This window comes from Petaurus breviceps, unplaced genomic scaffold (genome assembly GCF_028583685.1).
Source record: "Petaurus breviceps papuanus isolate PSGF00001 unplaced genomic scaffold, PetGlider_PUasm1.0 189, whole genome shotgun sequence".
Taxonomy (NCBI): Eukaryota; Metazoa; Chordata; class Mammalia; order Diprotodontia; family Petauridae; genus Petaurus; species Petaurus breviceps.
In genome coordinates, this window is record NW_027185809.1 from 36,182,493 (window position 1) to 36,204,171 (window position 21,679).

The following is a 21,679-nucleotide window of genomic DNA, read 5'->3' on the forward strand; positions in this document are numbered from 1 at the left end:
AAACTAAGCTTGAGGACTTAACTCATCAGGGCACTGAGGAAGAGTCCCCTTTGAAGGCAGAGCCAGAGATTCCTAAAAAGACTGAGGTAGAGACTTCTCAGGGCACTGAAGTTGAGCTCCAGAAGAAATTAGAGCCAGAGATCCCTCAGGAAACGAAGCCTGGGGAAGAAGTGAAATCTGAATTTTCCAAGGAAGTTGAACCAGAGTTGAGAAAACATAAGGATTCCATTGAAAACAATAAGGATGAGATGGAATCCAAGGCTTTGGATTCTGCCACAGATGAGGAACCACAGGCGTCCTCAGAAAGTGCAATAGACTCCTCTAAAGAACTCATCAGATTTCAAAAAGCTCCTAGGATGACCAGATCCAAGGCCTTAAAAATTCAGGTGTCCTTGACTGATGCTAAGGAAGAAATTTCTACTGAAAAGAAATCTAAAAAAGCTGGTAAGGAAGTCAAGAAAGAAGTAGCTATCCCTGAAAGCATTTCTGAACCTAAGATCCAAGAAGAACCAGAAAAATCTGAAAATGTTGAGACACAACCTTTTTTCCTCACATGGAGCCCAGAAGATGTTGCAGAGTGGATTAGCCAGCTAGGGTTTCCCCAATATAAGGTAATAACATCTCAAATTCATATATAGCTTTATGGTTTACAAAACATTGTTCCACTCCCAACCCTATCAGTTTCCATTTTATAAATGAAAGAATGCTGAAGTTAAGTGATTTACTTACTGGTGCTGTAGTGACTAGTAGGTGAAGCCAGGACTCAACTCAGGTCTTTTGGCTGGAAATCATTTTACTCTTCAACAGCATCTCTCTTTATCCCACTCATCCCCCTGCATTTGACTCACTTCTTCAGAAGCGTAGAATTGAATAAATATTTCTTGAATTGAAAAGAAAGAGCACGAATCTGTGATTCAGAAATTTGAGTTCTAATTCTGCTCCTGTCACTGACTGGATGGGTGACGCTGAAAAAAATCATTTAACCATTTCTTAAATTGGAAATAAATACTACTTGTACACCTCATTAAGGATGTAAAGGTATCTAAAAAATACATGTGTAAAGAACTTTCAACTTTATAAATGCAAAGCATATTTAAATTATTTAAGAACTAAATGCATATTCAACAAAGTTATCCTTCAGTGCCTCATCATTGTAGTATGGAAGTGACATCCTAGATTTTTGAAGGTTTTGTCAAGAGAGGCAGCTTGGTGTAGTGGATAGAAGGAGGCCTTACTAGCTGTATGCCCTGAGGCAAATCACTTAATTTTTTTTTTCAGGTTCTAAATTGATGAAGATTAAGCCCTCTCTATCTTGGGAGTGGTGAAATCACTGATAGGAACAACAGAAAAAATATATCTGCAGTCACAAATTTTGGCATATCCTACTAAAATAGAAGGGCCAAAGGAACAGGCCTAAGAATATACTGTGTCTGCTGTCCTAAGACCATTCTAGCTAAATATGGGAGCTTATCACTAGGTAAGGAATTTTCTAGGCCACTGCAACACAAAGATCAGCTACTGAATTGTAAAGGGCTACTAAACCTTAGATATTTTGAAGTATTTATTATGCACCCCAATTTTAGCCCTTTTCTCCTTCATTCAGCAAGCATTGATTAAGCACCCACTATATACTACATGCTGTGGATATACATCCAAAAATGAAACAGCTTCTCCTTTCAAGGACCTTACAATCTGTTGGGGGAAACAACATACATAGAAGTAAATACAAGACACATGCAAAGTATTTATAAGGTAATTAGAAGGTTGGGGATGAAACTAGCTGTGGAGATCAAAATAGGCCTCATGAAGGTTAGCCAGATTGATCAGAACTTGGACTATGGTGTTCCTTCCAAATTAGCCTATTTGCTGCACTCTGTACATAACATCCCATCTTCCCACTCAATGCCTTTGTACAAGTTTGGAATTCACTCCCTTCTCAGGATCCTTCAAAGTTCAGCTCAAGTTTCTAGAATAAAAGGTTGAACAGTTCACATAAACATCCCCATTCTTGGGAATTCCCCCCGCCCCTACAATTTATAGTGAACCCAATTTAAGGATTCCACCTCTAGATCTATAGTAGTAATGTTTTTGTCATGTCCTGTGACAGGTCCTCAAGATAGGTTCTTCAATGCTTTTCATGTTGTTATAATGGCAGCTCTATGACCAAAGACTTGGAATACTCTGATTACAGTTTCCCTTAGTATGTCAGCAACCAAATATATCATTATGTCATTCTGATTTAAAGAGTCAGTAATTTGATTTAATTTAAGGAGTCAGAAAATTATTTATTAGAAAAATGTCAGTCATGATGAAAGGAATCCTCTTATTAGGAGGTTTTTTTTTTCATAATAAGGCACCACCAGGCCACATTACTCTCTTTCCTTCCTTATTGCCAATAACTTTTAACACCTTTTACCATCAACCTGCATTTCCAGACATCATTACAATTTGTAATTAGTATTTTGGACCCATTAAAATAACTATAGTCCAATTTCTAAAAGTTTTTAAATGTCAGTGACCTTACAGTCAGTTGTCACTGAAACAAGAATCATTTTTGTTTATTCTTACCATAGGGATACTAATTTGAGATTTTAAAAAAGTTTAACATACACTCTAATATTTGATACAAAATTCTTAAGTTTATACATGAAAAATAGTTTTTCTTTACTCATGCCTTGCCATACATGTATGACAGTGTACATGCCATATACGTGTCATATAACAATATATAGATTACATAGGGCTTGACCTTGATTTTGTACATTGGAAATTAACAAGTGAAAAATGTCCTCAGAATTCATAATGCTTTTTAAATGAAAATAAAAATGGTGATTTTGCCAAACATATTAGATTTCCTTATGGGCATCACTTATCTTTAGGGCAATTCTTATTTTGCTGTACAAAGTACCATAAGTTCTTTCTTTGAAGGGTGAGAGATCAGTAAAAATTAGGACAATGGAAAGAAGTAAACAGATCAAACCATATTGCTCTAAGGTTAAAAGAGTGATAGAAACGGGTACTAGCCAAATGAGCTCTGTGGTAGCACCAAGGAAATGGGCCTCAATGGGGTTGCTACAAGATCTTCTCCATAAAAGGAGATGTGGAGGCAAGGAAAAATGTTAAGTTTCTAAGGTAGTGAATGAATGAATTGAAGCAATTATTAAGTTCTTCATTATGTACAAAGGGTAGCCACATGGTACAGTGGATAGAGCACTGGGCTTGCAACTAGAAAGACTCAGCTTCTTAAGTTCAAATCTGGCCTCAGACACTTAGCTGTGTGACTCTGGGCAAGTCACAACCCCATTTGCTTCAGTTCATCTGTAAAATGAGCTGGAGGAAAAAAAATTAACTGGAGAAGGAAATAGCAAACCACTCCAGTGTTTCTCCCAGTGTAACAACAAATGTACTAAGCATTACAGACACAAATAGAAAAGTGAACCCAGTAGAGTAGTATTTGCCATTTGTGCAGTTCTTAGTGCAATAATTGCACGAGGTTGTTTGGGAGAAATCAGACTCAAATAAGAATCTACCACAGAGTGGGGAGAATATCAGAATTAGAGACTGCAGTACTGGAAGGCAGTATTGGCAAGCAGGGGGATATAAAATGGGTTAGATTATTCAAGGGAGAAGGAAGTAATAATTACATTGGGAGGGATGAGGAAAATAAGGTCTCAAGAGATATACAGACATTATTTTAATACATTGTTTATAGGAAATCATATATATCTTGGAACAACAGCTGATTATAAGCCTTACGGTTAAAAGCAATCCTCAATTCCTTTTTGTCATTATTACTCAAACTAGCCAAGAGTTCATTTCCATCTCCTTCAGTTTATCAAAATGAATGTTAATCTGAGATCCTATATTCTCCTTCAATTTAAACACTTTGTGGAATATAGAAGTACTGGTTGTAGCATGAGAGGAGAATGAACCTGCAATTTTTTAAAGGGTGGCTAACTAAGGTGATAAACCTGGCTGGAAAAAAAAACCATAAACAGTTATAGTAAAAAATAAAGCTTACTTTTCTAAGCATAGGACTAGAAACAGTCATGATTTCTATTTCTTACTTTTGCTGCCTGCAGTACACGTTTCAAGTAACATTCTTCTTGTACTGACAGGAATGCTTTACAACAAATTTCATCAGTGGCCGGAAACTCATCCATGTTAACTGTTCAAACCTTCCTCAGATGGGAATAACAGATTTTGAGGACATGAAGGTGAGCAATGTTTACAAAGAATTCCTTTATAGCACTCTTTACTGCAGGATGTATTAAATTAGTTAACTATCGTGTTTCCCTCAAAATTGATTTCTTTTTCCTGACTTTTCCTTCTTTCTCCTAATCAGGTACCATCATGCTCCCAAATCTTCCAAGCTAACAACCTCTGTCATCTTGGAATCTTTCATCTGCCCTGCTTCCCATATATTATATTCTCTATCCTTTTCCATTTGAACTCTGTCACCCTATTTCAGACCCTTATCACCTTCTGCCAGGATTATTTAATAGCTTCCTAAGTGTTTTTTCTGTTTCCACTCATTTCCCTCCTTCAATCCATCCTAAAAACTTCTGCCATATTAATTATCTTAAAGCATTCTTTGCTCCTCTACAAGCAAGCCTCAACCTGCCTTTCCCAAGCAATCATAGAATTACAGAGTCGGAAGAAACCACAGAGGTCATCTAGTTAAACCTTTAACCTAAGCAAAAATTCTATCTATAACAACCCAGAAGAGTGGTCATCTCCCTAATCCTCTACATTCAGGCTATGCTTTACCTATATTAATCTCTCTCTCTCAAGCATACCTTTTACATTCCTGCTCTGCCTTTGTTTATACCATCTTTCTCACCTAGACTGACTTCTCTTATACTTTCCACCTGGTCTGAATTCTCTCCATCCAAACTCAGGTCCCATCTACTTCCAGTGAAGCCTTTCCTAACAACCCCAGCTCATACTGTCTTCTTCTTTGAACACATATAGCACGATATAGTATACTTATTTGGCATTTAAGAATATGCTGTCTTGTGCTGGTAGATACCACTTTTTGTGTATTTGTTTGTCTCCTCTCCCCAACTAGATTATAAGCAACCTGAACAGACAGGGTTTGTGTTTTAAACTTCTTTGTAGCCCTTTCAGAACCTCGTCAGTACTCTATTTATAATGTATTTAACAAATATTTGTCAACCAGCTTACCTCAAGTGTCATTGGGATCAATGTCACTGGCCTAAGACCCTAGTCCAAATGATATTGGTGAGAAGGTAAGGGAATGGCAACTAGTAATATCCAAGCTCTATTATTGACACCTGAATCTAGACAACTACTTTTAAGCCCACACACCTACTCCTATTGGAAATGAAACTGCTGAACATATGTCATCCAGTCACAAAACAAAGTATATTTTTCATATCTACATCCTGACTTTGCTGCTAGCAAGGTGACCTTGAGAAAAATCACTTAGTCTTTCTCAGCCTGAAGTTTTAATTTTTTTTTTACCTCTAAAATCAGGGGGGTTTGATGGACTAAGGGTCCCTTCCAAAAGAATTTTGGTTATGTATTGATTTTTTTTTTTTGCCATGGCTACAAGAAGATATCACTCACTAGTAAGTAGGGTTGTCTTCAAATGCAAAGGAAGAAATAAAGACATCACTTTTTGAGTGTATAAGCAATACTGTGATCATCATTATCTATTTTTCCTAATTAAGCATGTATATGAACTTATAAATGAGGAACCAGTTTGGATAAGTGATTGTGATTCTTCCCCCAAAATATAAACAAACTTCTATTTTTTTTTTAAAGCAATCGGGGTTAAGTAACTTGCTCAAGGTTACAGGGCCAGTTATTTCTGGGTGTGGTGCTGTGTATCTGAGCCCAGATTTGATCCCCAGGTGTAATAGTAATGTAATTTAAAGATCCCCCTGTATTGGCTTGGTTTTTGGTTTGATTGTGTTAAAACCTAGAGCTTGTTAATCCCACTTGTGGGATGGACTTGTTGACGTGAAAAGAGAGGGCTGAACTGGGAGGAGCTGGTGACATAAATTTGGAGAGACACAAGAGAGAGACAGAAGAACTTTTTGGAAGCAGCACCTTTGGAGGCAGAGAGAGACTGAGAGGATTGCTGAGGGCCACTTTGATTTGCCCAGGACTTTTGAGACCTGCCCCCGGAGCTGCCAAGGACTGAGGAGACATGGCTGTTATGCTGGTACTTTGTCTGTTTTGATGTTGTTTTGCCAGGACAGTGCTGTTGTTGTAGAAGTTTGGAAACCTTTCTGTTGGTTCAGAAGCCCTGAAGAAGGATTTTCTTGTTGTATGTTTACAGAAATCATGGAAGAGGGTTTTGCTAATGTTTTCAGGGGTCCTAGGACTGTTCTGCAGACAGAGGATGAATTAATGAAGACACTGGCAATGCATCTTGTGGCCTTGCTGAGCTTTGTCTCCCCAGGAACAAAGATTGCTGAGAACTTGGCTCATGTCAAGATGAAGAAAAGACCTCCATTTGGGTATTAAATGCTATGCTTAAGCTTGTTGTAACTCTGGGGTAGATTCAATTGTGATCCAAGGGTGGGGAACTTTTGACCTTTTTGTGTTCTGTGATTGAACAAATGAATGTACTTTACTTATGATTGGAAACTAATCTCCATTTGAGAAGAGGGGCTTTGTTATGGACTAAATGAATGTACAGCCTAGGGTTGGAGTAGTATTTAGAAGAGGGACTTTGTAATTGATTAAATGAATGTAATGTCCAGGGGTGGGGTAGTACTTGATTAAATCAGGTAGTACTTGGAGATTATTGAATCACACTTAGTAAATGCTGTATTTTGAATGATGTCATATTTTGATCTTCTCTGTTCTTAATTTTTCACTGAATAAAATGGAGAGCACCTATGCTGGTATTTTGAACCCTGGGAAGTTGCCTTTGCTTGGCATTACACCAGGTCATCGCGACCCTGGAGCCGGTGCTCTTACTCGCTGAGCCACCTGGCCTCCCCTAGAAACAAACTTCTTAACCAATCAAGATCTATGAAATTCAGTGCTGATCATCAGAAAGTATTACTAGCCTTCATGCTTATTTTGTAAACCAGGTTAGTATACTCTTTGCATTCTGACTTGCAGAGTACCGTGTTTCCCCGATAATAAGACCTATCCCGAAAATAAGCCCTCCCCTTACTGTGTAAGATTCCTCTAAAATAAGCCCTCCCCTGAAAATAAGCCCTATTGAGATTGCTACTGTAGTGAAGGTGATCCCCTGTGCTACACGCTACATTACGGTACCCTCTGTATGCACTGTCCTCCCTCTCCCCCCCGGTGAAACGCACGCCGAGCTCCAAGCTGCATACAAAGAGCTGCAGCAGTGAGCGCGTCATCCTGTTCTTCCCCAGTGATTTGCTTATTGAATAAAGGTACATTTTTTTGTTCACATTTACCTGTTTATTAAAATTGCTGTCAATGTTCATTAAAATAAGCCCTCCCCTGAAAATAAGCCCTCTGGTGTTTTTCTGTCTAAAAAAATAGTAAGACAGTGTCTTATTATCGGAGAAACACGGTAGAAGCTTTTTTTGTTTTTCCAGCACTTTCATTTCCAAATATATCCTTTGGCCCCCTACTCATGTGCTTATCCCTTCTAACAGAGAGTAAGAGAGAGAAGAAGAAAGTTCAGAAGAATCAAGCAACACATCAACCAAATCTGACAGTATATGCACTGTTCCACACCTCCTAGCCCCCCCACTAAAGAAAAGAGAGAAACGTGCATTTTCTTTTTTGTTTGTTTTGCTTTTTGGAGGGCAATTGGCATTAAGTCACTTGCCCAAGGTCACATAGATAATTTTTTTGTGTTAAGTGTCTGAGGCTGGATTTGAACTCAGGTCCTCCTGACTGCAGGGCTGGTGCTCTATTCACTGTGCCACCTAGCCACCCCAAAGGTACATTTTCTTATCTCTTCTTCAGTAACATTTGGTGAAGATAACTTACCTTATTGTAGGTATTACTCAAATGTATATTGTAGATAATGTGTAAATAATTTTCCTGATTCTGCTTATTTCACTTGATATCTTTTCAAATTAGTTTTCCCATTCTTCTCTGAATTATTCATATTCTTTGTTATTTACAGCACAGATGTTCCATTACATTCATGGTACCAAAATTTGTTTAGCCATTTTCCAAACAATGGGTAACTATTTTGTTTCCAGTTCTTTGCTACCACTCAAAAAAAAATTGTTATGAATGTTATGGGATACATGAAATCTATATTTCTATTTTTAATTGTGGAATTAGCCTAGTAGCAAGATTTCTGGGTCAAAATGTATGAACATTTTAGTTGCTTTTTTTTAAAGCATAATTCCAAATTGTTTTCCAGAATAGTTGGACTGATTCATAGCTCCACTACATGTATTAGTGTCATTCTTTTCAGTTTTCCTTTATAGAACCTTATTCTGGGTCCTAGAAGAGACACAAAGATGATGAGAGACAACTGTCATCCTCAAGAAGATTATGATTTAAGGGGCAGCTAGGTGACACAGTGAGTAGAGCACCGGCCCTGGATTCAGGAGGTCCTGAGTTCAAATTCGACCTTAGACACTTAACACAAAAACTAGCTGTGTGACACCTTGGGCAAGTCACTTAACCCCAATTGCTTAAAAAAAAAAAAAGAACCACTGAAGGGTTTTGATCAGAAGAGTGACACAACAAGATCTGAACACAAGGACTATTAAACCTTTATTGGTGTGAAAGGGCAAGTGGTGAGCAAGCAAGACGGGTTAGGAGACTTTTTTTTTCATCCAAATTTAAGAATTTATTTTTTTTAATGTTTTATTAACTTCTGATTTACATCATTCATTTCTGCCAGATTTTGAATTACAAATTTTCTCCCCGTTTTTCCCCTACCCACCGCCCCAAAATAGCAGTCCCACAGGATGTCCCCTCCTCCAATCTGCTCTCTCCCATATTTTATCCCATAGCCATTTCGACTTTTCCAGTGGATCTCTATGCCTCAGTGCCTGTATATCTTATTTCCCAATTACATGTAAAATAGTATTAATAATAGTATGTATATATATATGTATATACACACACACCTATACATATATTTTAATATTTGATTTTAAAACTTTGAATTCCAGATTCATTCCCTTCCTCCCTTGTCACCCACCCTTACTGGGAAGATAAGCAGTTCAGTATAGGTTGTACATGTGTGGCTAATGCAAAACAAGAACATAGTAGATATATTGTAAAAGACTGACTATATTTCCCTCCCTCCTAACCCACCTCCCACTTGTTCTATCCTCTACTTTGATCCTGTCCCTTTTCAAAAGTGGGTGCTTCCAACTTCACTCCCCCCCAGCCTGCCCTCCCTTCCATCATCCCCCCTCTCATCCCCTTCCCCCCCTACTCTCCTGGAGGGTGAGATACCCTATTTAGTGTGTATTTCATACCCTCCTCAAGGCAAATTCAATGGGAATAAGGTTGACCCCTTCCCTTTTGCCTTCCTATTCTTCCCCTCCATTGTAACCGTTTTCCCTTGCCTCTTCTGTATGAGATAGTTTACCCCATTCTGTCTCTTTCCATCTCCTCTCATTATATTCCTCTCTCACCTCTTAATTTCACCTTTTAGGTACTATCCCTTCCTGTTAAATTGGTCCTGTGCCCTCTATCTGTGTATACCTGTAAACATATATACACACATTCACATATGTATTCATATGCCCATATACCCTCATAGATAGACATATATTTATTTCTATTCCCTTCAATTACTGAGAAAAGTTTCATAAGTTACAATTATTGTTTTTCCATGTAGGAATGTTAATAGTTCAGCTTTGATAAGTTCCTTATGATTTCTTTTCCCTGTTTACCTTCTCATGCTTCTCTTGCTTCTTGTATCTGAATGTCAGATTTTCTATTCAACTCTGGTTTTTTCATCAAGAATACTTGAAAATCCTCTATTCCACTGAATGACCATATTTTCCCCTGAAACATGATACTCAGTTTTGCTGGGTAGGTGACTCTTCGTTTTAATCCCAGCTCCTTTGACCTCCAGAATATCATATTCCAAGCCCTTCGATCCCTCAGTGTAGAAGCTGCCAGATCCTGGGTTATCCTGATTGTGTTTCCACAATATTCAAATTGTTTCTTCCTGGCTGCTTGTAATATTCTCTCCTTAATCTGGGAATTCCGGAACCTGGCTATAATATTCCTAGGAGTTTTCTTTTTGGGATCTTTTTCAGGAGGTGATCAGTGGATTCTTTCAACCTCCATTTTGCCCTCTAGTACTAAAACATCAGGGCAGTTTTCTTTGAGAACTTCCTGGAGGATTATTTCTAGGTTCTTACTTTGATCATGGCTTTCAGGTAGTACAATAATTTTTAAATGATCTCTCCTGGACCTATTTTCCAGGTCAGTGGTTTTTCCCATGAGATATTTCACATTGCCTTCTATTCTTTCATTTGTTTGGATCTGTTTAACAGCATCTTGATTTCTCATAAAATCATTAGCTTCCATTTGCTCCAATCTAATTCTGAAGCAATGATTCTCCTTTTTTGAGATTCTTTTTCCATCTGGCAAATTTGGCTTTTTAAGGTATTCTTCTCCTCATTGCCTTTTGGATCCTCTTTTGCCATTTGAGTCAGTCTGTTTTTTAAGTATTATTTTCCTCAGTCAGGCTGTTGACTCTCATTTCATAATTTTCTTGCATTGTTCTCACTTCTCTTCCCAATTTTTCCTCCACTTCTCTTATCTGCTTCTTAAGGTCCTCTATGACCTGTAACCAGCTCATATTTTCCTTTGAAGATTTTGGTGCAGGAGTTGTCTTCCTCCTGTTCCATGTTTTGCTCCTTTTTGTCCCCAAAATAGGAGTCTAATGTTGGAATCTTCTGTCTGCTTTGTTTCCTTTGCCTGGTCATGTCGCCCCTCAGTCCCTTGACCCCTGGGCTTTTTGCCACAGTAGAACTCTGCCACCAGACAGGGGAGCTTTTGTCCCAAACGCTGGGGTTTTCTCAGCTGCCAGAGGTATTAGATGGGTGCCCTCTCTGAGGTCTCCACATGCTCTGGCAAGCTGGACACACACCCCAGGACCTCCACCCTAGACTGCAATCCAGATCCAAGCAGGTTAAAGCAAGAACGATTACCCCTCAGACTGGTGCTTGGTCCCCCTACACTCTGCAGGCCAGAAGCTGAAGCTGCCATGTGGCGCTGGCTGGCTGTGCCGGTGTCTCAGTGGCTTCTCGCTTGGGGGCAAAAGCCACGCACTCTCAATTACTGGGTTCCAAAGTCCAGACTGCAATGACCTCTCACTTTGTCCTTCGCATCTATGTCTTGATAAACCTGGAAACGGCCACAGCTGCTGCTGATCTGGAGTCCCTCCGGCAGGCGGCTGGTCAGGCGCACCCTGGAGCTAAAACCTCAGCTTGTGAGTGGCTGGGCTTGGCTCCCAGAGCACTACTGCACTGTGCTGGCTGCTTGCTGCCGGCCTGCTGGGCTGTCCTGAGTGGGAGGTTAGCTTCTGTTTGTCATTTTGTGGGTTCTGCAGCTCCAAAGTTTGTTCAGTGTCCCCTTTTCACATTGACTGGGGAAGGTGGAAGCCGGAGCTGCGGGAGGTCGTGCTTCTACTCCGCCATCTTGACTCTGTCCCAATATGCAGCCTCGTTATACTCCCTTTCATATTTTAAACTCATCAGTTATTCCATGTTCAGTTCCAACTGTTGCTTCTTAGCCTTCCATACAGGTTCCTCGGGAGACAGGTAAGATGATCTGGTACTCCTTTCTCTTTGAGGATTTGTCACATTTTGTTGTGATCCACACAAAGGCTTTAGTCTAGTTAATGAAGCATTAGTAGATGTTTTTCTGGAACTCCCTTGCTTTCTCCATAATCCAGTGAAGGTTGGCAATTTGGTCTCTAGTTCCTCCACCTTTTTGAAAACCAGCCTGCTCCTCTGGTAGTTTTCAATTCACATATTACTAAAACCTAGCTTGCAGAATCTTAAGCATAACCTTACTCGTATGTGAAATGAATGTAACTGTTCAGGAATTTGAACATTCCTTGGCATTGTCCTTCTTTAGGATCGGGACTTAAACTGATCTTTTCCAAATCAGTGGCCACTGTTGTATTTTCCTGGCATGTTGATTATAGCACTTTAATGCTATCCACCTCCAGAGAGAGAACTGATGAACTCTGAATGCAGATCGAAGCATACTTTAAAATTTTTTCTTAATTTTTGTTGTTTTATTTTGTTTGCATTTTCTTTTGCAACTTGGCTAATATGGAAATGTTTTTTTTAATACCTTACAAAATCTAATTTTTGCCTTTTCGAGGGGGAGAAGTGGGAAGGAGGGAGAGAATTTGGAAATCAAAATTTTTAAAAATTATTGTTAAAAGTCATCCTTGAGAATTTAATTGAAATAATTTTTACTGATACCCTTTGTTTTTTCATATTTCCTACTTACATGTAAAAATATTTTAAGGATGACTCTTTGATAGATCACATTTTTATGCAGAGAATAAAAAATTTATTTGAGCTTAAAGTGAACTATTTAGTGTTCACTTGTTTCAAAGTTAGTTTTTGCCAATTCAGTAATTTCTTTATTTCTATTACGTGATGTAATTTCTCTTTTTAGTTGCAAGTGGACTGAATTTCCTACAAGCAGACCCTTTGTTTGAGTAGGGGCTGTCGATAGCTTCCACGAGGATATCTGTGGCTCCTGCTCTGAAATATTCCTTGATCTTACAGTTGTTAAGCTGCTCAACTAAATGAGACATTAATTTGTCTCGTAGCATCTAATGTTGGGGAATAGAAAACGTGATCATTGGTGCCTTGAGATTCATTTCACATTTGTGTATGAATTTCTCCTAGAAAGTTGTTAGCTTGCATTAAGAACAGACAGGTCACTTGGGTTCTGACTTACTGCATCATCATGATTTCATGTGGAAATACCTCACGGATTTAGGTTTAGGGAGGCCCAGGAAGTTAAGAGGAGTAATTTTGATTTAGTTATCCTCAAGTTAGGGCAATTGTCCGTTAAAAGACATTTTTCTCGTATTCCAGGTGATTTCACGTCACACACGGGAGCTGCTTGGAATTGAAGAACCATTATTCAGTCGCAGCATTTCCCTTCCCTACCGGGACAACATGGGCTTATTTTTGGAACGAAAAGCTCATTCTGGGGTAAAATCTGATGCTCTGACCCTATCTCAGTTTGTCAAAGAAGCAAGGTTAGAGGTCTGTGTTCCTGCTGAACCAAAAGTCAAGCCCCGCCCAAAAAGAAAGAAAAAATCCCATACATTTAGTTTAAAAGATCAAATTAAATTAATTTAGAGGATTTTTTTTCCCCTACCAAGAACTCAGAGAGTCAGAACTACTGGTTCTTTTCCTATTTCGCCTGCTGTGTTACTCTTTATTTCATTTTTACAGTGAAGATGAGAATACTGATTTAATTGCATCAGGGGAATTATGATGGGTTTTTAATGTATTATTCAAGTAATGCAGTCTGGTAGTATGAACAAAATAGGCTATAGAAGAAACCAAATGGGTTGAAATCTTTCATTTATTTATAGATTGGGGCCTTGAGTTTACCTAATATACTATACTTTGTAGTGTTGCTCAAGCATATGAGCAACTAGGTTAAGGTTCACCCATGCATAATTTCTTCATAGAAGAAATTTTCAGGCAACTGTTGCTGCTAAAACTGAATTAAGACACCAATATGGCTTTATAAACTTTTACTGTTCTTTCTCCTCCATTTTACTTTTAAAATCTTAAAATTCTTCTGGGGCTATATACTAAGCCAGAGGGGTCTGTGACATCTACTAAAAAATCCTAGCATTTGGCTGAATTATTCACTATATTATTTCTTCCAAGTGAGAGAGAAGAAACCGTTTCTCAGATTGGCATTCATGCCAGACATTACATTTGGATAAAATAGCTAATTTCCTCCCATGCTAAGCCAAAAAGATTTAATCTAAAAGTACTCTAACATCATGCCACTGAGCTTGGCTGGCTCACAATTATGCAAAAGCCAAAATGTAAATGATTAATCTAATACCATGGAAATTTACATTTACACTGAATAATTTTGTTTTAGAATCTGAGTTCTCAGACTGTAGAGTGTCATCTTGTCAGTCAACCTTGACACCATTACCATTACTACTGTTGTTTTTTATTTTGTTATTGGGGGGGAAAGATTTATAAAACATTTAGGAAGTAAACATACTTAAACTATGTTTATATTTATATAAACATTTTACATTTATTAAATTAAATTAAATTAATAATTTAAATTAATTTTTTATTTACTTTACATTTATTTAAAAATCAAATTTTATGTTTTGCAAAATGATTTTTTATTATTTAAAATAAATATAAGCTACTGAAGAAGAATGGCTTATTGGAACAATTTTTGACAGGACAAGACAAAAATAAAGTCTTATTTAGTTGAAATAAGAAGCATGATGAGAATCAGAACTTGGTCAACTGGTTTGCCCCATCTCTTTATTACAGTGTTGTCATATCCATCCTTATTCTGAATATATTCCTATAGGAATGAAGTTGCAGAATATAACTATATTAACATTGGAACTATCTAAATTTAGACTTTTGAACAAGAGTCAGTATCAAGAGACTGTAATCTTAGGTGAGTCAGAATGCTTAGGTTCTACTGGTGATCCCCAACAGCCAAATTCACCTCTGATTAAGAAAAAAATGTTTTTTTCCTACAATTTTAAGAGCCAACAATGCAATTTTTCCTTTTCCTTATTGCTCAGTTTGTGGCAAAAACAATACTATGACATGTTTCACCTTCTTGACTTGGTATTTATCATCAAATTAATCAAAACCTTTATATTTTTGTAAATCTCCCAACAAGCTAATGCTAAATAAAGCAGCCACTATTGCCAGCAGTGAAAGTCAAGGCCCATCCTATTTAAGGGGGCTGACCTGGGGAGTAGATCATGCTGGTCAGTCTGAAGAATCCCCAAGCAGCTGAAAAACTTGACTTTCAGGACTGTGGGCCTGGAGCCTCCTCTTCCTCTTCTTTTTCTTCCTCTTCTATTTCTTGGGAAAGTGAGATACCAAATGAGGCACAGTAAAGAACAGTTAAGTGTTCCTGAAGAGTCACACTTTTTCTTAGGTGCTGGCTAAAGGGAGTTTCCTTGAGTTGCACAGTGATCAAGTCAAACCAAGGGAAAACACTGAAAAAAAGAACAGAGGTATTATTAGTAGTGGTACTATTTTTGCTGGTAGACATTATTGTCTTTTCAGTACTTCTTGATTTAACTATTGAAGTTTTCCTTTGGAAGAAAATTTTCCTTCATTTGGAAATGAGATACTCCATTTCCTATACCAACTAGTTAAAATTTAGAGCTGTACTAGAAAATCTGCTAGAACTATTCAGTGTATCAGTTTCATTTTACTTAAAATGAATTTTTCATTTATATAGAATCTTTTAAGTGCCTTGAGGTCATACTTTATAAATAATGATTAAAATATGGCATACTATTTGTAGTTTGTTGTCTTATAATTAAGGAAGAGGCATGCATCAGGGAATTATGGACATTGAAAACAGAAAGGGCCTAATTACAACTTTTAAAGTATTTAGAGGAAACAACAATTGTCTAAATTATCAGCTAAAGCAAAAGACTGAGAGAAAACTAGACAAACCAGGAATGTCAGGAATCTGGCATCTTACTTGCTTGGATTTAGGGTCTTGGCAAAGGCTTGGTTGACAAACTCTGTGACAGTGAACCTTGGGCAACTGGTCTTATCCTCCCCACACGTTTTTGGATGCACAGAGAGACACAAATCACTGAGTATCTCTAGCGTTTGTTGGTAGGGTATTTCCTTTAAGGTGCACATATTTAGGGCTGCATAGAAGACTGCCTCCAGCCACTTGATGTTAAGAGTTATTCCTCCTATATGTCAATGAAGAGGGCAAATACAAGTTACCAATTTGTAATTTGATAGAAAGGGAGCTTAGGCCAGGTCCCCTGGGGGTAAATAGCAATGTGAAGATTAATCACCTCCCTGGATCAAGGGCCCCAACTCTCTGATATTTATGATACATTCTAAGCCTAGAATATAATCCAGCAAGAGAAGTCTAATGATTCTTTTTTGCTTTTTTATTGGAGGGGGGAGGGCAGGGCAATTGGGGCTAAGTGACTTGCCCAAGGTCACGAGGCTAGTTTTTGTGGTAAGTGTCTGAGGCCACATTTGAACTCAGGTCCTCCTGACTCCAGGGCCTCTATACACTGCACCACCTAGCCACCCTCAAGTCTAATGATTCTTTAGGTTTAAGAGAGAAAATCTTCTGAAGAAGATTGTCTTGCTTTAAACAAAAATGTGAAAGCTATAGAATGACATCTTTTTAAATTCTCAGAGCAGTTCCATCACAGATGGAACATTCTTCCCAGATTACCAGTACTAGAATGTTCCTGCTTGGCCTGGGGCAAGACATTCTTAAAAAGTTAAGGTAATGAAGTCAAGCTCCTCACTCCTCCCTTCAGAAAATTGCCTTTTTAACAACTGATAGGCTATCTCTATTAAACCCTGGGGACCAAAGGGAATAGTTCTGTTTCCTCTTCCCAGTAATAGAATGTAACAGGAAAGAACAGGTGGAGGGGTAGAGACATTTTGCAGGAGTACATAAAGCTTGGTGAACTTTTACCATCCGTGCTATAAGGAGAAGTAGCCTGAACTATCTCAGGATCTTGAAGCGCAGACTTGATGTCCTCATTGGACCCCCATATATCAATATAAGCTTCAGCACACTGATACTGGGGGCGCAGGATGTTGGTGTGGCATAGCAGCTGCTTCAGCCTAGAAGTAAAATCACGGTGCCCATTCAGAGGCAGTAATGAAAGGAGGAGCATGGCAGAATAACAGCAGTGATCATAAGAGTAAAGTATTTTATAGAGATCTCATTTGATCCTCACAACAATCTTGGGACTATGATTGTTACTGGGACTGTTAATACATAGGTGTTAGGACTTCCTCCATTTTCCAGATGAAGAAACTGAAGGTGAAGGGGTGAAATAACTTGTCTAGGGTTACACAGCTCATCAGTGTGTGAGGCTGGATTTGAACTTATGTCTTGCTGCCTCCTCCATCTATCACCTAGCTGCCCCCATCTCAGGACTAGAAATAAAAGCAAGTTATCTGACCCAGTAGTACAATTTGGGATCCCACTAAGTCCTAGCAATAAATTCTGTTGCAAAACATCACCCAGAAGTAAGCAGTCTAGCAGGGTACTCTTTGCAGAATGCCTGAAAAGAATGGAAGAATTAATAAAGTGTGACATACTCCTGCACAGCAAATCAGTATCCACCTTAAAAGGAATCCTTACTCAAATACCAAAAGAGATTGGACCAGATAGTACAAGGAGGCAGAGGGAATATAGCTCTACTAGATGAAAACTCTGTCTGACCCAAGGGTTCTTAATCTTTTCTGTACCATCAACCCCTTTGCAGAATAATATTTTTAAATGCACAGCATAAAATACATAGAACTACAAAGGAAGTCAATTATACTTAAATACAGGTATCTGAATTATCCTAAAAAGCAGATTCAATGAACCTCCAAGTTAAGAATCACTGATCTAGACTCTAAAGTAGTTACCTAGGCAGAGGGACAGCTGTGACCAGGCTATACACAATGCAGGATTTCTCAAGTCTAGTGTTGATTTCCAAGCAAATGTGAGGCAGTTGGGATGGCAGACAGCAGAGGAAGACCAGATTGGCCCAGTCTACCAGAAAACAGTTATGGTAAAAGCACTGGATCCCCATCTTCTGGAGATCACCTGAAAGGAACAAAGTGACAAAGAGAACTTTGGGTTAGGTCTCTTGACAGAGATTGCAGGGGAGTTTGTACCTAAATTTTATGGTGAGGAAAGGTTTAAAATTATTTCAAAAGCAGCCCACATAAGTCATTTCCTCTGACTTTTGTCTTCAAAAACTTACTGCAGCAATGCACTAACCCCATTATTAGAACATCTGCCTCCACATGAACAGTTTTCTAGGTGAAGGAATCAATCCTCCTCATTGTACTTTCAAGGAGGACTTAGAATTTCTCAGAATTTTTCCATTCAGGAGGAGTTTTTCATTGCCTCTCTTCCCTTAAAGGATCTTTTCAGGGGGTATTGGGGAAGTGGTGGTAGAAGATGAGGGGTTAGAGATTCAGAAAGTTAGAATATTTCAGAAAAATATGTACACAGTTAAATGTAGATAAAGCTTTTTACAAATGAAGAAATGTGTTCCTTGATACTACTTAGTGATAAGACCATGAGGTGGAAGCAAAATATATTTTCTGTATAGGATCCCTAAGCCTTAAAACTTCTTACTTAGGGTCTCTGGCCTCCGAGTAGAGATATGAAGGCTCTGGGCAGGGACGGAGGCCCAGTGGAGTAACACTAGAGCCAGCTGCTTTCCCAGTCGTCCACCTCCAATGATGCCTACTTTCAGATGTCTTTTGGAAGGTTTTTTGTATGGGTCTTCCTCCTCCTCCTCCTCTGAAGGGAGCATAGAGACTGAGGTGATCCCATCCATTTTCCTGGGGGAATAAACACACAAGTACCTTGAAGCTGTCCTAGAACTTCATTTCTACAAGTACATTAATCTAGCTTTTTTATGTAAAAATAACTTCCCAAAAATGCATTACAATGACCTCATTTATCTGGCATCATCAAGAAATAAGCTGTGAATTTTCCAGATAAAAATTTTTTTTTCAAAATTCACAAAAGTAGGGACAACTATGTGGCACAGTGAATTAGAGCACTGGCCCTGGAGTCAGGAGGACCTGAGTTCAAATATGGCCTCAGACATTTGACACTTAATAGCTGTTGGACCTTGGGCAAGTCACTTAACCCCAACTGCCCTGCCTTCAAAAAAAAAAAGTTGAATCCCTTTAGCTTCCAACTTTATTTACTCATTCTGGTTGAGAATTTCTAATTATGCATTTCTGCCTTCTTAGGCACAATTTGATTCCCTTTTTGTATTCTAGCATAGTTAGGCACCTGCTTTGAATTTTTCAATTCCTTCCCAGTCTACATCAGCTGTTACTGGGCCAACTTCTTAACAACCCACTTCTATCACATAAACCTGCTGCTAGTTTGCTGTTTTTAAATTTTCTATGAAGTGGAAATTTTGCCTTAAGCCCTACTCCAAAGGCACAGATGTGACCCTAGGTTATACCGGTAAAGCCTGAACCATGCCTGCTCAAGATAAAGTTGGAAAGGTTCTGAATAATAGGCCCAGGTGATATCTGTCAGCCACAGCATCCTCGTGCCAATCTGTGTGTGGTGGTGAAGGAATAAAGGAGTACCCATGCTAATGAAATCAGCTTTTGAAGTGTTACTGAACTAAGAAATGGCCTAGCAAACTACATAACCTAACTTAATAGAATTGTGTGATAATTAAGAATATAAATAAAGACTCTGAGTGAGGGCCTCAGGACCTCTCCTATGGGACTTGAGTTCCGTAGATTTAGTTACCCTGCAATTGTAATAGCTATATGTTGTGTCCATAAGCCTTTTTCAGTTACTTCTAGTTTGAGACTGTGTTAGCAAGGGTTGAAGTTGGAGAGTCTAAATTTTAGATAAAGGAGGACTACCATAGCTGATTATGGTCAAAAAACTCTATGCCGCCCCGTGCTTCAGTAGTGACAGAACCATTGGGGGCTTTCTGGGTTTCCATAGTTACATCAAGTACAGCATTTACTTAGGGCTCTTCTCCTGACTGAGAAGCTGACTAGGTGCCTATCCCATCCCCACTGTAAAAAAGCCCAAATCAGGTTTACCAGATGATTTCTTATTATTCCCCCTGGACCTAGTGAGGTCCTGCAGTCTGCTCAATCATCATTGTGCCCCTTTTCTATGCTCACTGCCTGAGTACATAGCATTTAAGCTAGACACTTCAGGGAAGAGGTGTCTAACACTGGCCTATGAACCACATGTTGTCCACAACACTCCTGAGCGTGGCTCAAGCCAGATTAAAATGTAGTTTCTGATTTGATATAGTATTGATATAGTCATAAAATGTGTGTGTATAAATGTGTGGTTTTCTAAGTCAATATGTAGCGCATAGGGATCTTTATGAATGGTTTAGTGGCCCCTATTTCTATTTGTTTGATATCACTGCTTTAGGGCTGAAACATCTAGATTTGGTCCCTTCATCAAAGTGGTGATGGTTTAATTTCATAAAGGGCAAGATTAAGGCACAAAGAAAAATGACCTTGAATTGAAAAATCTAGGCGTGACTTGAAGGCCAACAACGGGTACCTAACTCACCTACATCTCTTATCTAAGCAACCTGGAAGCCCAGGCACTTGGAGGGAGTTAGGTATCATGGGATCTTTTCACCTCAAATAAAGAAATCTATCTAAATCAGTCTAAATGTCACCATCCTTAGAAAAAGGCTAAATTAGATGACCACTAATTCACGGTCTCCAAGACCCAAGAACTTTCTTAAAGAAAAGGGCTCCAGCACTATCTCTAGATAAGAGAAAGAACCCAATCCTTACTCAAGTGATAAAACAATGTTCACTCTGGTGTAAATGAGACATACATACTGGTAGCTAGGTTCTGAGTCTTAACAGATCCACTCAACTGCACAGAAACGGCCACTAGCTTGGAATCTTAGGTAAGTGGCTTTGGATATGGAGTAGCATGGTTCATGATGGCTGTGGGGCGGAACAAGAAGAAGGGCAAATTGGTACTGCTCAAGGAAATCCCCCTAACAAGATCAGGTCTTGGACCTCATCTGTAGTCAATGGTACCCAGAGTTTTCTCCATCTGCTGGTTTGGGGGCCTAACTTACCTCAGGGCCTGGAGTAGTTTGCAAAAAAAAGCTGCATGGGCACAGGCTTGGATCATCAGTCCTCGGGAACGACTCTGAAGAAACAGCCAAGGGATCTCTTCCTCTCGAATGCCTTGCTCAAACTGCAGGGATGTCAGATTGTCCATCAGGTCTATAGTCTCCATATCTTCCAGTCCCTACCAAGACGGGTCATCAGTTTGTCTACACTACCCAATCTTGAAGGGAATGGGAACCTCTAACAATTGTGTCCCTGTCTCACCAGCACTTATAATTCGGGACTAGTCATTCCATGCAGCTCCTTAGGACTTGGTGGTCTAATCCAGTTCTCTGAGTGAATCTCGGCACATTTCTAATCACTGACTGAGCTCACATGCCCAGGGCTGCCATGTCTTTTCTGTCCTGGAGAAGTAGAAGAGAAAATGCCCTATCAGCCCATACGTAGTTCCTCAGGCAGACTTAGATTTCCTATTGGCCCTACCAGGATCATCTCAAACCTCTCCTTACCCCGGATTCCTCCACCCCCTCAGTGTTTAGGAAACAAGTTGACAATCAGTACACATTTCCAAATAACTCCTTCCATTAAACTTCATGATTTCTATGACATTGAAAAAGAACCCAAATAAATACCAAAGGGCCGTTGTACAGTTTGGATCTAGACAGCAGCATAGTAGGATGTATACAGACCCTTTCTTATCTCACCTAGCAGAGTAGTGAGTTGGAGATTTTGTCTGCTCCACAGCTTTTCCTGTCCTGGACAACAAAATCCAAATAGATCTTTAGGAGTTACCCAGGAAAGTTGTCATGGTGACTCCTTAGCTACCACATTACTTTGGTCTCTGAGCCTTAAAGGGGCCAACTCTTCCCAGAGAAATCATTACATTTTCCCCATACAGTAAT

At 39.0% G+C, this 21,679-nt stretch overlaps 2 protein-coding genes across 2 annotated transcripts in view; one reads left to right on the forward strand and one right to left on the reverse strand.

The window, feature by feature from the left end:
- Positions 1 to 14,402, forward strand: part of SAMD15 (sterile alpha motif domain containing 15) — a 14,904-nt gene extending 502 nt beyond the window's left edge. Inside the window, 3 exon segments of the mRNA XM_069092305.1 lie at positions 1 to 611; positions 4,119 to 4,217; positions 13,026 to 14,402. The exon segment at positions 1 to 611 is cut by the window's left edge and continues 15 nt beyond it. Of these exon segments, the coding sequence (XP_068948406.1) occupies positions 1 to 611; positions 4,119 to 4,217; positions 13,026 to 13,295 (980 nt within the window). The 3' untranslated portion in view covers positions 13,296 to 14,402.
- A 15-nt stretch (positions 14,403 to 14,417) lies between these two features.
- On the reverse strand, positions 14,418 to 21,679 carry NOXRED1 (NADP dependent oxidoreductase domain containing 1). The gene is made up of 6 exons (XM_069092306.1): positions 20,783 to 21,679; positions 18,310 to 18,518; positions 17,589 to 17,769; positions 16,639 to 16,790; positions 15,664 to 15,886; positions 14,418 to 15,166 (listed from the first exon to the last, which is right to left on the reverse strand). The coding sequence occupies exons 1-6, from the start codon at positions 20,944 to 20,946 to the stop codon at positions 14,974 to 14,976; spliced, it is 1,122 nt and encodes a 373-aa protein (XP_068948407.1). The 5' UTR covers positions 20,947 to 21,679; the 3' UTR covers positions 14,418 to 14,973.